The sequence below is a fragment of the Ovis canadensis genome, chromosome 1, assembly GCF_042477335.2.
Source record: "Ovis canadensis isolate MfBH-ARS-UI-01 breed Bighorn chromosome 1, ARS-UI_OviCan_v2, whole genome shotgun sequence".
NCBI lineage: Eukaryota > Metazoa > Chordata > Mammalia > Artiodactyla > Bovidae > Ovis > Ovis canadensis.
In genome coordinates, this window is record NC_091245.1 from 142,454,143 (window position 1) to 142,470,090 (window position 15,948).

The following is a 15,948-nucleotide window of genomic DNA, read 5'->3' on the forward strand; positions in this document are numbered from 1 at the left end:
GAAGACTCTTGAGTTTAGACTGTAATTGTGACATGATCCTCCATGGAATTTTGGAGGCTTCAACCCCAAAAACATTGTTATACACTGTCATATAGATGCACAAGACTGGAAAAATTTTCATGGATAAGTTTTCATTGCTGTGTGATTGTTCTGATCTTTAATAAGAGATGCAAGGGGGTTGCAGGGGAAGAAACCCTGGCTCAGGAAAGCAGGGAGAACAGTATATTGAAACATTATAAAGCAGACGTTTTCTTTTTAAATAAGAGGCACAATGAAGCCACACCATGAGGCAAAAAAATTGCTTTCTTGATTTTATTTTCAAAGTACACAAAGTCACAAAACTAGAGCAAGTTTTTGGCTTTTTTGAAACCAAACTTTGTTCTTACAAATTTCAAAATCTGCACCATTGGATATTTAAGCCAGAAACTTGAAATACAAAAAAATCATTTTTGAAACTGACACTCGCAGTTCTCTACTTGCATATGTGAAGTGTCAAAATATTTCTCCTCAGTGGTACAAGTGTATCTGTCACAAAAATTCACAGTTAGGGATGAGAATAGGAGAATCAGTGAATTGTGGCTCTCTCAACACTTGTGTCATAAAATAAGTTAGTAGAAAACAGAGTTCTTTGAAGCTTTTAGTATTTGAGGTCTAAACCAAACTCTACTGACATTTACCACACTCTGAAATCACAAACTAGGATATTTTGCAAAACTAGATTTTAATTAACAGTGAGAAGCCAAAACAACAAATGTGTATTGGTGTTACCTTTCATAAGACAAACAGAACCACAATTCACCAATATATATATTGTTCATTCCTATTTCTATTAGGTAGAATTTGTGCTCAGTTATGAACCATTTTAGTGTCAAATGAGTAAAAAAGGTCTAACTACAGAACATGTCGCCTTTATTGCAAGAATATCCAAAGGCATTTGAAATAGTAAAACTTGCCCAGAACATTTATACTACTAAACACAGAAATATTATAAAGATATATATATATATACACATATATATAATATATGTCACAAGCCACTAAAAAGTTAAAATTGTGCCAACATTTTCTACAAACTACTCCTTACATGACACATCAAAGCATTAACCACAAAAAATATGAATTTGTTTTCTTTGCACACTGGAATAAGGCCATCTGAAAGCCTTAAACACTATGGAGATGAAAAAAGATTAGAAAAAAAACTTTAAACGTTTATATAACTTCAAATTTACATGCTTCACGTACACAGAAAGACAGAGAATAGTTAAGAAGTCATACATTACAGGACTGGATATCCAACTTCATGCAATGAATTCTTTTCATATTTAACCAAACTATCTTATCTGCCCCTTCACCTGCTACAAATTTCCAGAACTCAATCTAAAAATCATCTTTTTAATAAGAACCAGGTCTTCATACCAATAATCCAATTGTGTTTCTTGAATTAACCTCCCCATAAGACACACTCAGTCTGTGTTTCCATTGTAACAACTCCATGACAGCCCAAATTTAAAGGTTATCTGCCTGGAATAACTGGCCAGTTTAATCAATATTGTTTTTGATCTCCAAACAGGGAAATATTAGTAAGGTTACCATATGAAAACAAGCACCTATAACCTACATATTCAAAACACAGAATTATAACCTCTATATTTCCTTTAAAGGTACCCCAACTAACTCAAAAAGATGGTGTCACTCTCTTAGGTACAAAGTGGAATGGAACAGCTTTGCTCTGATGGTTCAGTGCTGTCCTTGACTGACGTTTCGAAATGCTTGAATAATAATCTTTTGTTGACTTGCTTGATGATTACCAACAGTAATTCAACAGAACAAATATTTGCTCTCTAATTCAGTGGAAACTATCAGTCAGAATTATTTAGGAAGTTATCAGTACTATCTGACTTTTGATTCACTGAAATTTATGAGTAGCTAGAGATATAAACTGAAAACTGAGTTCTGTCCTCTAAACTCAACCACATCTCACAGGTCTCTTGAGGTCATGACAGTGGCCTTTTTTCCTGAGCTTGTTTCTCAGGCTGTAGGTGGTAATGGACCTGGATTGGAAGGAAGCATTCTGGAAGAGACTCTACAGCCAAATCCTAGATTAACTGCGAAGTCTACGGGAAGAGAAAACAATGGGGGGCTTCCCAGATGGTACTAGCGGTAAAGAATCCACCTGCCAATGCAGGAGACACGCAAGAGACATGGATTCAATCCCTGGGTAGGGAAGACCCCCTGGACTAGGAAATGGCAACCACTCCAGGATTCTTGCCTGAAAAGCACTTTCGGAAGAGATTCTACAGCCAAATCCCAGATTAACTACAAAGTCTAAGGTAAGGAAAGTCTTACATATGCCCACTTGTTGTAGGGATTTCTACTTATACTGATAGCATACTTTTCATTACAAAACTGGGACTAGGGAGGACCAAAATTCTTATTAGTAATGTCTGTGCTCAGTTATTTACTTCTATAATACCTTATACATTTTATTCATATAAAACAGATCAGAGATCTGATATTCAAAAATAGTTATTATTATAAAATCAGAAACACAGTAGTCAAAGAGTGTAGGGGATGTTGACATTTTAAAAACTTTATATGAGTAACACAATCAGTTACCTTGTATCCAAAAAGAACAGGAAGAGGCAAGACTGAAGGTATGAGGACAGATAGGTATCACAGTGATGCACTTTCAGGAACAGTACCTTCACCTCTAAGCACCTTTCAGGTGATAGCTAGCTCATAGGCACCAGAAATTCATAATAAAACTAAATTACCCAAAAGGCACAGATGAAAATGTTAACATAAGTATAAAAGCAACATTATGTAACGTTAAAAACCTATGTTAAAAATGCTTCCAAATATGTAAAACTATACACGAATCCATTACACATTCAGCTTTAATTTGCCATTAAAAAATGTATACAATACTCTGCCTAATCATAAATACATGCCAACATTACTGTATAATGTAGCGTTTACCACCACAGCACCCAAAGAGATGAACAGAAACCAACTCCCTACTAAAATCTAGGGAAAAGGTTTTAGAGCTAGTGAAATAATTTATTGCAGAGCTTATTACTATAAAGAAATTGTTGGCTCATTCTACTAAATCTACACTCCCTCACAGTCTTAAGGGAAGTACAATAAATTCACTTTCATCTACTAAAACAGTATTTAACACATTTGGCAGTAGGAGTATTTTTCTAATTCCTTTTCATTTCTCCTCTCTCTTTTTTTTTTAAAGATTAAGTCACTTCCACAAAACTAAGTAAGACAAACTTTTCCAAGCTCAACTTGATTTTCTGAAACTACACAAGACATGTTGGCCATACAATAGCAACTGTACATCCTCCCAAATCTGAAATACAGAATTGACAGAGGACACTTACTAGTTTAAAACGTAGTTCATCATTCTAAGTCTATGAAGAAAATATCCTCCAGGAACTGCATTCAAGAGGGTAAATTTCAGATTACCTTTCTAGAACATATACTACGCAACACCATCACAAACACAAAAAAACCGAACCAGGAAAACAAAAAATTCTTCAATTTAGAACCAATTTAGAGAATGACAATCTGTAACTGCCAAACAATAAATGAGTTATAATTTTTTTTCTTATTAGGAAAATATCACCTAAAGCACAGGGCCAGCATTTACTTGGAAACTGCAAAATACTCTACATCTTTGACAGCAGGCCACTGTTCTGCAGACCTCAGGCCACTGGAACATTAATCAGCAAAATCCATTCTCACTATTGCACCACTAGTGTCATCACCGTACACAGGTAACAGCAAATTTTTCAAACGAATCAGATAAATGCTCCTTTAATTTAGCATACCAAAGAGCCTATGTCCCTGCCACCCACAACAATCTATCCATTAAATACTTGAGAAATCATTTCATAACCAAGGCTTATGAATTACACGGAACTAGGTGATTTCTAGAACACTGTAGTGTTTTCTAGTTATTAGAGATATTTCAAACACAAAGCTTTCAAAGAAGTGAAAACAAGAACAAACATAAATGCATGTAAGTATTTTTGCCATGAATCGTTCTTTACCAATTTTGAGGGGGTTAGGGGAACACTATCGGGTCACATAAATTAAGTGGGAAAAAAGCAATCTAAAGACAACGGCAGAAATTTCAGATGATTCAAGTATCAACTTGGTATGCACAAAAGTTCACCAATTTCCTTCTTCACCTCTGATTTCATACTCAAAGTGCCACATCTGACTTAAGTATTGATATTCAGAAATCTATAAAGTCAAGCTCTTAAAGGAAATATTATTTAGATAATGAATCTATCCTCACAACTTCAATGCCTTTACTATTTCAATATATCCAAACAAAACTTTTTGATGTATTATTCTTACAGTTTTTGGTTAGCTTTTTTTTTCTCATGTATTTTGAGGCTGGTAGCAAAATGTACAGGTGTTCATATTTCCAGAGGAGAGCATGGGTGACGGGCACAGAGGCTCTACACTATGGACCCGTCCTTGCTCTGCGCTGGGATCATCACAGGCACCGCCCCCATCCTACTGAGATTAGGGGCAGCTACCTTAGCGGGTGGGAGTGTCGGACTCTGAGCATCGCGTTCCATGTCTTCGCTTGGCACTTGGTTGTACTGACTCTTGGAATATCCTTCCATGTTGGACGGGGACATGGATCCCAGGGATGAGTGATTGCTGCCGATATAGCTTCTGGCAGTTGACGTACGGCTCTTGGGAGGAGGCACGTCTTCTCTAGAAAGCGAAGATCCCAAAGAACGTTTCTAAAAAATCTTAGACTATGCGAGCTGTGAATCATGGGTAGGGATGAGGGAAGAGCCGCTATTTAAGCATCAAGTGTGCAAAAGTGCAAGCGACACACAGAGAACAAGCACAGGAAGGCATAGTGTCATCAACTGTGTGTTTGGCCCAAGCTCATCAGTACAGAGTTTCCACCTTCACACACAATGAAATGTGGGTTTTTCAAAAATGCATGACTCTGTAACGTCGTCTCACAAAGAACAAACTTCAAATATTTCCCTATTCTAGTATCACTGATCTAGATAATCTGGTTATAGTCGTGTAATACTTCATAGTCAATAAACCGACAGATATTTCAACCAAAAGAAAAGAACAAGATAAAATATCCTTTTTATTATGAAAGCTACTCATCTAAGACTTTAGCTGAAAACTTAGTAGATTTAAGTTTGGAAAAACTGAGAAGCAGGCATAAGAATTTTCATAATAAGCACTGACACAGAATATATATTCGAGTCACTTCTGGTACACTTCAAAAAGAAAAGTGCCAGACCCCACCCCAGACTCAGCAAATGTCAATTTTCTGGGTGTTACTTTGGTCATATGTTGTTATTTTTACAAGTTCTATAATTCAATGTTATAATGCACTTCTAGTTAAGATCTACTGGTTTAGAATATTTTTAAGAAATTAAATCACATTACCAATAGATCTATTAACTAGCTACTAGATACAATCAGACCTTTAAAAAACAAACTAACCAACCTTAACATCTTCATTTCTTGAAAACTTCACGCCTGTACTTTATTGGGAGAAGGCAAACAGCCTTGAGATAACCATTCGGCAGTGGTTCTTAAAGTAGGGCCCCAAGTAGGGGAGAGGTTAGTTGGCTCCACACACTTGAAATAAGTATTAAAATGCTTTCAAATGTGTTAAGGGGAAAAGCTACAGCTTTCATCCAGTTCTCATGCGGCCAAATGCTTCAGATGGTTAAGAGAACTAATGCTTTACGGATGTAATAAATTCAGTGTATCAGTCAACTCCTGTGTGCTTAATTACCTGATATCATGGTGAACTTCCTTTTCATATTTTTCTTCTCTGCGCTTTTTATGACAGCAAAAGACAGTAAGAGCAACGAGCACGAGCGCAAGCAAAGTTCCTATAACAGCTCCTGCAACTGTCCCAGCTCTGTTTGAAGCTGGAATAAAATGTTAACAAGAAAATAAATAACAGTAAAAACAACACAAAACAAAAATGCTTTTTACCTAGTCGTACTGAAGGCAATGATACACAATAACAGATTGATTTCATTGCATAGATTAACTTTAAGAGACAAATTAGCTAGCTTTTTCTGGTCAAGGGAAAATCTACTAAACGAACTTTCTTCTGAACTGTATAAGCTATTTCAAGGATAAAAACAATAAAATCACTCTGAAAGATTTTCCCATTCACAGCTATCTAGGTTGGCATAAGAATGTTCTAAATAATTTGTCCTTAGTCACACACATGCTAAATCACTTCAGTCGGGTCCACCTCTTTGCGACCCCACGGACTATGGACCGCCAGGCTCCTCTGTCCATGGGATTCTCCAGGCAAGAATACTGGAGTGGGTTGCCATGCCCTCCTCCAGGGGATCTTCTTGGCCCACGGATGGAACCTGCATCTCTTACATCTCCTGCACTGGCAGGCAGATTTTTTTTACCACTAGAGCCACCAGGGAAGCCTTACTTACATTGGCTAAATATGGTACAAGAATTAACTTGACAGCTCTTGCCTCCATGATGGTGCTACAATAATGAAGGTTTTAGTAATAAAATGTAGTACGTCTTTCCCTTCCATGTCTTAAAAAAGTGAGTAACCAAGCCAGAATGCTGTGATCAAAGGCAGCATCCCACTGCCCATCACCCACACTTGCTGATGGAACCAAAGGCGGCTGCATAAACATCACGAAACCACCTTATCAGAGCACAGGGAAGATACTTACGAGGAACCACATCCAGGCTCAGCAGGCACTGATCAGAGCCCACTCTGTTTCTGACCGTACAGCTGTATGTCCCGGAGTATTCGGCACTGGCATTTTTCACAGATATAACAGATGACGTCATTTCTGTGTGGAGAAAGAGGGGGTGAGGGAGCAAAACCCATTCTTATGATAACAGACTGCTGAGTTTCTAGTAAAGGCAAACCCTACTTGGTTGACAATCCAGGTAAAAGTGAGAAAAAATGAAGCGAGACGCAGAACAAACGCAGCAAGACACGTGCATGTCTCCCAAATGCAAACCATCGCGCCTCTGGTTCATTCATGTCAGAGCCAAAGTAATCATGAACGCTTCGGCCAGGCACAGAGTCTCTGTTGAAACAGAGCCACACCGATTATAAAAGAATACTCCGTGACATGAAAGCTCTTAGGTGCAGCAGCAAGATCTGCAAAATGTATCTCATCCCCCCAGACAGAAGAAACAGAAAAGTAAACGGGTCCCACTGTTCAGCCTCTTAGTCTGAAAAAGACAGAGGTGGAGAGAGGACAGGGCGTGGAGGGGGTTAATCAGTTTGAATAGATTAATTATAACACACAGATGAGCGATCAGATTTAAACAATTTGAACCACTGTGGTTAGAGTCACACAGCTATTGTTTTTGTTTTATAGACATGCCATGTGTAAATAACCATATCTTCAACCTGAATCGAGCCAAAACACTCAAGATCCATCTCTCCTTGTAGCTTAGCCACTAACTTATGATAATGAAGTTTCCATCAATATTACCGGTAATTAAAAACACACACCAAAGAAATCAATTATAATACCCTAAACAGTTATAAAATGTCTCTTCATTTATACATGACACCAAGTTGTCATTATAAAACACTAATTCACTTAGAATCCTGATTGCTCTGTCTAGGAAAGTGAAGGCTTTGGGGATTAAAACATCTATACATACATGTACAAATCCTACCAGGCTTAAGTTCAAATCGATGGCACAGAATCAAGGTGTATAATCAGCAGTACCTGGTAACCACGAGGTGGGCAGTTTCTGTGAGTTGGACAACTTCTGCCATTCATACTGTAGTGGGAGTGAACCTTCTTTTGGTTCACATTTGAGTTTAAAGTCATTTCCAATTTCTTCTGATCCATCAATGTAACATCGTGTACCTGAAGGCTTAACTAAGAAAAGACATTAAGTTATAAGTTCATACAGGAAAATGGAATGTATGTTTCTAATGTTGATTTATTTTTTTTAATTTTTATTTTTACTTTATTTTGCTTTACAATACTGTATTGGTTTTGCCATACATTGACATGAATCAATCATGGGTGTACATGAGTTCCCAATCCTGAACACCCCTCCCACCTCCCACCCCATATCCTCTCTCTGGATCATCCCCGTGCACCAGCCCCAAGCATCCTGTATCCTGTATCAAACACAGACTGGCGATTTGTTTCTTACATGATGGTATACATGTTTCAATGCCATTCTCCCAAATCATCCCACCCTCTCCCTCTCCCTCAGAGTCCAAAAGTCCGTTCTAAACATCTGTGTCTCTTTTGCTGCCTTGCATACAGGGTTATCATTACCATCTTTCTAAATTCCATATATATGTGTTAGTATACTGTATTGGTATTTTTCTTTCTGGCTTACTTCACTCTATATAATAGGCTCCAGTTTCATCCACTTCATTAGAACTGATACAAATGTTTTCTTTTTAATGGCTGAGTAATACTCCATTGTGTATATGTGCCACAGCTTTCTTATCCATTCATCTGCTGATGGACATCTAGGTTGTTTCCATGCCCTGGCTATGATAAACAGTGCTGCACTGAACCTTGGGGTACATGTGCCTCTTTCAATTCTGATTTCCTCAGTGTGTATGCCCAGCAATGGGATTGCTGGGTCATAAGGCAGTTCTATTTGCAATTTTTTAAGGAATCTCCACACTGTTCTCCATAGTGGCTGTACTAGTTTGCATTCCCACCAACAGTGTAAGAGGGTTCCCTTTTCTCTACACCCTCTCCAGCATTTATTGCTTGTAGACTTTTGGATCACAGCCATTCTGACTGGTGTGAAATGGTACCTCATTGTGGTTTTGATTTGCATTTCTCTAATAATGAGTGATGTTGAGCATCTTTTCATGTGTTTGTTAGCCATCTGTATGTCTTTGGAGAAATGTCTATTTAGTTCTTTGGCCCATTTTTTGATTGGGTCGTTTATTTTTCTGGACTTGAGCTGCATAAGTTGCTTGTATATTTTTGAGATTAGTTGTCAGTTCTTTCATTTGCTATTATTTTCTCCCATTCAGAAGGCTGTCTTCTAATGTTGATTTAAACAAACACAGCATGTTGCAAACTGCTATATCAAGAGCAGCGGTCCTGGGTTTGGAGTAGACAAGACTGAAAGACTAAAACGGGTAGCCAATGCCAGTTTCCTTAGCTGCGTCCAGCTTAGAACAGGCGAGAATGAGCTTAGGCAAGCAGCCATTGCGTAAGAGGCCAGGCAGCAGCTCAGATGCGGGTCTGTGCCCCTCCCTGGGGCACATCCGAAAGAAGCAAGAATGATGCGGGCTGGGCTGCTTCAGACCCAAGGATGCTTCCCCTCCAGTCCTAAACCTATTCTACTTGGAGCTTGACATGTAGCATAGTTTTCCAGGAGTATGTAGTCCCCTTGGAGTGTGTGTGCACTGTTAAATCTTCTGTTGGCCCACAATCAGGGGGTTTATGATAAGGTAAGCTGATAAAAGGGACAACTCACATAAGAGCAGCAAAGGCCAATTACATTCCATGGTTAAAGCAATCCAAGCCCCTCAGAGAGCAGTGTTATAAAAAGGCAGTTGTAAGGTTATACTCCAGGTCTCTCTGGGGTACTGTTTAGAGAGGCTGCTAACAGTTCCATTACATGGAACCCACCTCAGTACTAGTTAACACCTTGGCAGGTCATACCCTCTTGCTCAACTGCATAATCGCTATAGGTTGGTTCTGCTTCTCTGTGAGTCACATAAATGGAATACACAGTATGTACTTTTGCTTCTTTTATTTGTCGTAACACTTCTGTTGTTGCTTCTCAGTTGCTTAGTCATGTCCAAATCTTTGTGAGCCCATGGACTGCAGCACGCCAGGTTCCTCTGTTGTTCACTATCTCCGGAGTTTGCTCAATTTCATGTCCATTGAGCTGGTGATGCTACCTAACCATCTTAGACTATGTCGCCCCCTTTTCCTCCTGCCCTCAATCTTTCTTAGCATCAGTCTTTTCCATTGAGTCAGCTCTTTCCATCAGTGGCCAAAGTATTAGAGCTTCAGCTTCAGCATCAGTCCTTCCAATGGAGTCAGGGTTGACTTCTTTTAGGATTGACCGGTTTGATCCCCTTGCAGTCCAAGGGACTCTCAAAGAGTCTTCTCCAGCACCACAATTTGAAAGCATCAATTCTTTGGTGCTCAGGCTTCTTCATGGTCCAACTCTCACATCCATACATGACTACTGGAAAAACTATAGCTTTGACCAGATGGACCTTTGTTGGCAAAATAATGTCTCTACTTTTGAATATGCTGTCTAGGTTTGTCATAACTTTCCTTCCAGGGAGCAAGTATCTTAATTTCCTGGCTGCAGTCACTGTCTGCAGTGATTTTGGAGCCCAAGAAAATAAAATCTGCCACTGCTTCCATTTGCCCTTTCTATTTGAAATGAAGTGATGGGAATGGATGCCATGACCTTAGTTTTTTGGCATGTTGAGTTTTAAACTAGCTTTTTCATTCTCCTTTCATCCTCATCAAGAGGCTCTTTAATTCCTCTTCATTTTGAGATTGATCCAATTGATCCATGTTGTTGTATACATATCAGTTATCTGTTCTTTCTTATTGTTGAGTTGGATCCCATTGACTGTAACATAAATTTGCTTTTTCATTCAGATACTGATGAACACTGGTTTTGTCTAGGGGTTACTACCAAAGTCCAGTTAGACCAGGAGCAGGTATGAAGTCAACGGGAACCAGATGGACTGGTGAGCAGGCACTATGAGAAGCGGTGGCATGCCACTGGACAAGGCAGCGAGAGAGTCTGAAGGTTCAGGCAACAGTCTGCAAGAGCAGAGACCAGTTCTGAATCTGATGCCATTTCTGCGGCAGGATTAGGAGAAGCAGGGATTAAACTGGAGACGAGCACAGTCCAGCAACCTGAGCCCCCAGGACAGGAGGAGTAGTGCAGGTGTCTCTGGGGGCAACAGTGAGGAGACAGCCATAGGCCAGAGTTTACCAACGCTCCACACCCTTGGGAGAGCAACCTTCCCATAGACCCTCGACCTGACTGTCTGCAGCCATCCTCCCAGTCTGATAGATAGCAGGACTGCTTTTTCTTTGTTGAGTCTTTCAAGTTCCGGTTGGGCTTTTATTTTTTCACTACTAAAAATAAATGTGAATGGGTTTTAAACAGTTTTGCACCGTTATAAACAACAACGCTGCTTGTAAGTGTTGGTATATGTTTTCCTTTTTCAAATCAGGTTAGTGAATGTTTAACTCTATAAGAAAATGTCAAACTGTTTTTCCAAATCTGGCTGACAGGGTCTGTCATACCCAGTGGGGCCTCTTTAACTAAGGGTGTTGATCATGGTCTCACTTCACACATTTCTTGATAATTCTAAAATTTAATTGGATTTCTCCCCTTTGTCTGTTATTCTGTTGCAATACACACTTTTTTAATAAGGATCAACAGATGCATTTAACTGTGTTGTTGATTTTCCTAAGCAAGTCTGTTTCTTTTTCACATCTATCAGTCTCCCTGGACACTATATCATTTGGACTTTTGAATCAGCTTTGCACAATTACTTCATCCTGCTGTTGCTGCTGCTAAGCCGCTTCAGTCGTGTCCGACTCTGTGAGACCCCACAGATGGCAGTCCACCAGGCTCCCCTGTCCATGGGATTCTCCAGCAAGAACACTGGAGCGGGTTGCCATTTCCTTCTCCAATGCATGAAAGTGAAAAGTGAAAGTGAAGTCGCTCAGTCGTATCCGACTCTTAGCGACCCCATGGACTGCAGCCTACCAGGCTCCTCCATTCATGCAATTTGCCAGGCAAGAGTGCTGGAGTGGGGTGCCATTGCCTTCTCTGATTTCATCCTGAGTCTTCAACAAAATGAGTCTTGTTCCCTGTTTTTTCAAACTACCAATAAATACTTTATTACACAGACGAGCAGTAAGTGAGATACTGAAGCAATGCTTTGGACATCAAGCATCTACTGGTAATATAGCATTCTAACCCTAAACTTTTTTTCTACTGAAAATGTCCCCCTCCCAAATATATCCAATAAAGGGCAGTTATTTACAGTGGCTGCTCAGGAAGTCAGGGTTCCACTGAGTTTGAGATTTCAAGATACTCCATCCACAACAGAACAAGATTTTACCAACGCTAGTTCTGAGTGTTGCTTAGGAGTGCAGGTGTGCTAAGTTGCTTCAGTCATGTCCAACTCTGTGCAACCCCATGGACTGTAGCCCACCAGGCTCCTCTGTCCATGGGATTCTCCAGGCAGGAATATTGTAATGAGTTCCCATATCCTCTCCAGGGGATCTTCCCAACCCAAGGACTGAACTCGAGCCTCTGATGTCTCCTGTGTTGGCAGGCGGGCTTTTTACCACTAGTGACACCTGGGAAACCCTGCCTAGAGGTGCCTACCTGCTTTCCAAAGGGAGGAGAAAGTGCAAGTCTTTTACATGGCAACCCCAACCACTAACCATAATAATTTTACCCATCCTAATATAGGGAAGACTAACTCTTAATCCGTGACACCTTGCTGGACTGAAAGATAAAACCAGAAAGGGAACAAATATCAAGTTTTATCATCTAATATTTCTTTGGTCTGGGGCTCCAGGATACCCAGCCATTGTCCTCAGAACATCCGTCACCATGTTCAGTGACAAAACCAATAAATAATCCTTCTCAGTTGAAGATCTATGACTTTCAACTTGCACTTGGTTGGCATCCCACCAATTTAGTAATGCTGTGTTCCATCTGTGTGTTATATCATCATCCCTCCAAGCTAGGGGCCACTACCTCAGACTACAGAAAATACTCTAAATCTCTATTTGGGACAGAATATACTTTTATCACCATGTCATCTACCCAGGAATAGTATTTTTGCTTGGTTCAAAATACCTCTACTTCTGGTGAAATCCATGCATAGATGGTAAAAATCAATAGGCAAAAAGTTTGAGGAGAAAGGATATTTGCAAAGTCTCAAAGTGGCTCCCCCACTGGGATTTTTTTTTAAGTTTTCAAACTTTTATTTTATATACAAAGAGCTACTATTTTTGTTATTATTATTGAAGTTTTCAAACTTTTATATATGCAAAGGGCTAGCATTTTTTTTTGAGGTTTTCAAACTTTTATTTTATATACAAAGAGCTGGTATTGGGGATTTGGTGGGGGGAGGTATTTTTCAATCCCAGAGGGAAAATTAGTAATTTTATAATGGAAAAATCTATCAGATAAAATTTAGACCAAGTGATCATGGTTAACAATAAGACAGAACAACACATGCCCCTTGACATTAACTTGAGGAGACTGGAGGGGACATCAATTCAGCATGGACCTTGGACTTGACCCAGGAACAAAAGGGCATTAATGGGAAGCTGTAAAGTTCAAATTAGGCCCATAGTTAACAGTATAGCTTCAATACTAATTTCTTGGTTTTAGTAGTTGTATTATGATTTTGAAAAATGTTATCCTTAGGAAAAATTAGGTAACGGGTACATTCTCATGAACTTTCTGCTAGTTTTGCAACTTGTCTGTAAAACTAAAATTTATTTCAGAATAAAAAGTGAAAAAAAAAACAAATAAATCCCAGTGTTGACTGAATCCCTGCACATGTCCTTCTTGTGGTGCGGGTGCAGTCTGAGTACACTATATACACCAAAATAGCCAAGTCTATTTACACCAAAAGGGCCCAGGAACAGGTTTTTCTGGAGTTCCCAGGGAAGGTGCTGGCAGTGAGCAGCCACCATACTAACCCTTGTCATCATCACCCATGGCCAGCTTCTTTATTGAGTTGCATCCACATGTACAGTTGGTGCATCTGAAAGAGCAGGGCGGGCCCTAGCAACAGAGCATGGGATAGCAACACGCTACCCCTCACACCCCGGCAGCTAACAGTCATCCCCGTTTATGTCTGTACAGCAACCAGGGCTCTGAACAAGCTTTCTTTTTTTCTTAATTGCTTTTTGGCTGTGCCACGTGGCTCTTACTTCCCCAACCAGAGATGGAAGCTGCAACCCTTGCATTGGGAGCTCAGCGTCCTAATCACTAGACCACCAGGGAAGTCCCTGAACAAGCTTTCATTACTATGGGGACACCATGGTGGCATCTACAGATTTCAGACAAGCAAATTGAAGTGAAGTATCAGGCTGAGCCTCTGAGAGTGAAGCAATCAAAAGCTCCACTGGACAGTCTGGTCTCTATAAGGCATCCTGTTCATCTTTCCTCCAGACTGCCTAAGCAGTATTTGCAGGAAAAAAGCAAACAAATTAAGTTTCTATCCAGCTCTCACTTTCGAGAGAAACCTCTAGTGTTTTCTACCACAGTGGTCCTGACTCATCTGAAAACATGGAGGAGAGATGAAGAAATTCTCCTCTGGCTCTGAGACAGTCTCACCAGGTCAGAGGTCATCCTCACAGTCAGAGGTCATTCCTGCTTCCCCCTTCAGCCATCACTGTCCCCTCTCCCCTCACCTCCCATTCAGTCTCTCCCTCCCCCCTTGGTTTGACACCAGAGCTTGCTTGCCATGGTGATCCCAGACAGAGCTAACAAAAGGAGTTACAGTGTCAGCGCTTCCCACCCATCCAGGCTGAGGAAGAAGATGTCAGAGGTGTGAGGTTTAAAGTAAAAGGCCATCCCTCCTGCTCGACAGTCATGGCTGCTGCCTCGGGTGTGCCTGGCCAGAGTCTATGACAGCCGCTACGAGATCTTTCTCTCTCACACACATACACACACACACACAGATACACAGAGTATCTGTCCACATCTCTTTTGGGAACATGTGCCAATCACATCCCTCCCAGTGTACCTGCCCCCATCAAAGAGGGACTCCACAGTAAATAATTCTGACAAACATGTATAATCTGCTTGGTATATCAGGAACCAGTTAAAATTCCATATATATCCTAACTCAACACTTCCTGGAAAGCAGTGACTGTAGCCCGCCAGGCTCCTCTGTCCATGGAATTCTCCAGGCAAGAATACTGGAGTGGGTTGCCATTCCCTCCTCCAAAGGATCTTCTCAACCCAGGGATCCAACCCATGTCTCCTGCACTGCAGGCAGATTCTTTACTGTCTGAAATCACCAGGGAAGCCAGAAAGAAGATACACTCAGGGTTATAATTTCAGGTATGCCACGGTCTGGGATGAGTTCAGACAAGTTATTAAACTTTTACCAGCTTCCACATTTATAAAAAAGAAAGACAACTCCACGTTTGCTGAATGGAGACACAAAAGGCTAGAATTTCCAATGTTACCATATTGCCTTTCCCGGTTCCTCTTTAGGTTCACTTGCTTTCATATCACAGACATATTCTGAATGAGTTCCACTCAGCATAGAGTGCCTCTTACCAGGACGCCCTCGATGATGTTGCCAGAAGACTGCCTTATCAACCACAACAACCCTGGGAGTTGTTGCTGGGATGCACAAAAATTAGTCTCTACCGGCTATTTTTCTGGGCTCCAAAATCACTGCAGATGGTGACTGCAGCCATGAAATTAAAAGACGTTTACCCCTTGGAAGGAAAGTTATGACCAACCTAGATAGCATATTCAAAAGCAGAGACATTACTTTGCCAACAAAGGTCCATATAGTCAAGGCTATGGTTTTTCTAGTAGTCATGTATGGATGTGAGAGCTGGACTATAAAGAAAGCTGAGTGCTGAAGAATTGATGCTTTTGAACTGTGGTGCTGGAGAAGACCCTTGAGAGTCCCTTGGACAGCAAGGAGATCAAGCCAGTCCATCTTAAAGGAAATCAGTCCTGAATATTCATTGGAAGGACTGATGTTGAAGCTGAAACTCAAATACTTTGGCCACCTGATATGAAGAGCTGACTCATTTGAAAAGACCCTGATGCTGGGAAAGACTGAGGGCAGGAGGAGAAGGAGGCGACAGAGGATAAGATGGTTGGATGGCATCACCGACTCAATGGACATTGAGTTTGGGTGGACTCCAGGAGTTGGTGATGGACAGG

At 40.5% G+C, this 15,948-nt stretch overlaps 1 protein-coding gene across 6 annotated transcripts in view; it reads right to left on the reverse strand.

Annotated features, from left to right (window-relative positions):
- Nucleotides 1-15,948, reverse strand: part of CXADR (CXADR Ig-like cell adhesion molecule) — a 67,098-nt gene that overhangs the window by 18,966 nt on the left and 32,184 nt on the right. For 3 of the 6 annotated variants that reach the window (XM_069550148.1, XM_069550167.1, XM_069550157.1), the window contains exons 4-6: nt 7,752-7,907; nt 6,729-6,851; nt 5,804-5,942 (exon numbers count right to left, since the gene is read on the reverse strand). In XM_069550148.1, coding sequence (XP_069406249.1) covers nt 5,804-5,942; nt 6,729-6,851; nt 7,752-7,907 — 418 coding nt within the window. Of the gene's footprint in view, nt 1-1,120; nt 4,744-5,803; nt 5,943-6,728; nt 6,852-7,751; nt 7,908-15,948 lie in introns of those variants that run through there. The other 3 variants (XM_069550138.1, XM_069550129.1, XM_069550176.1) reach the window with 2 other exon arrangements.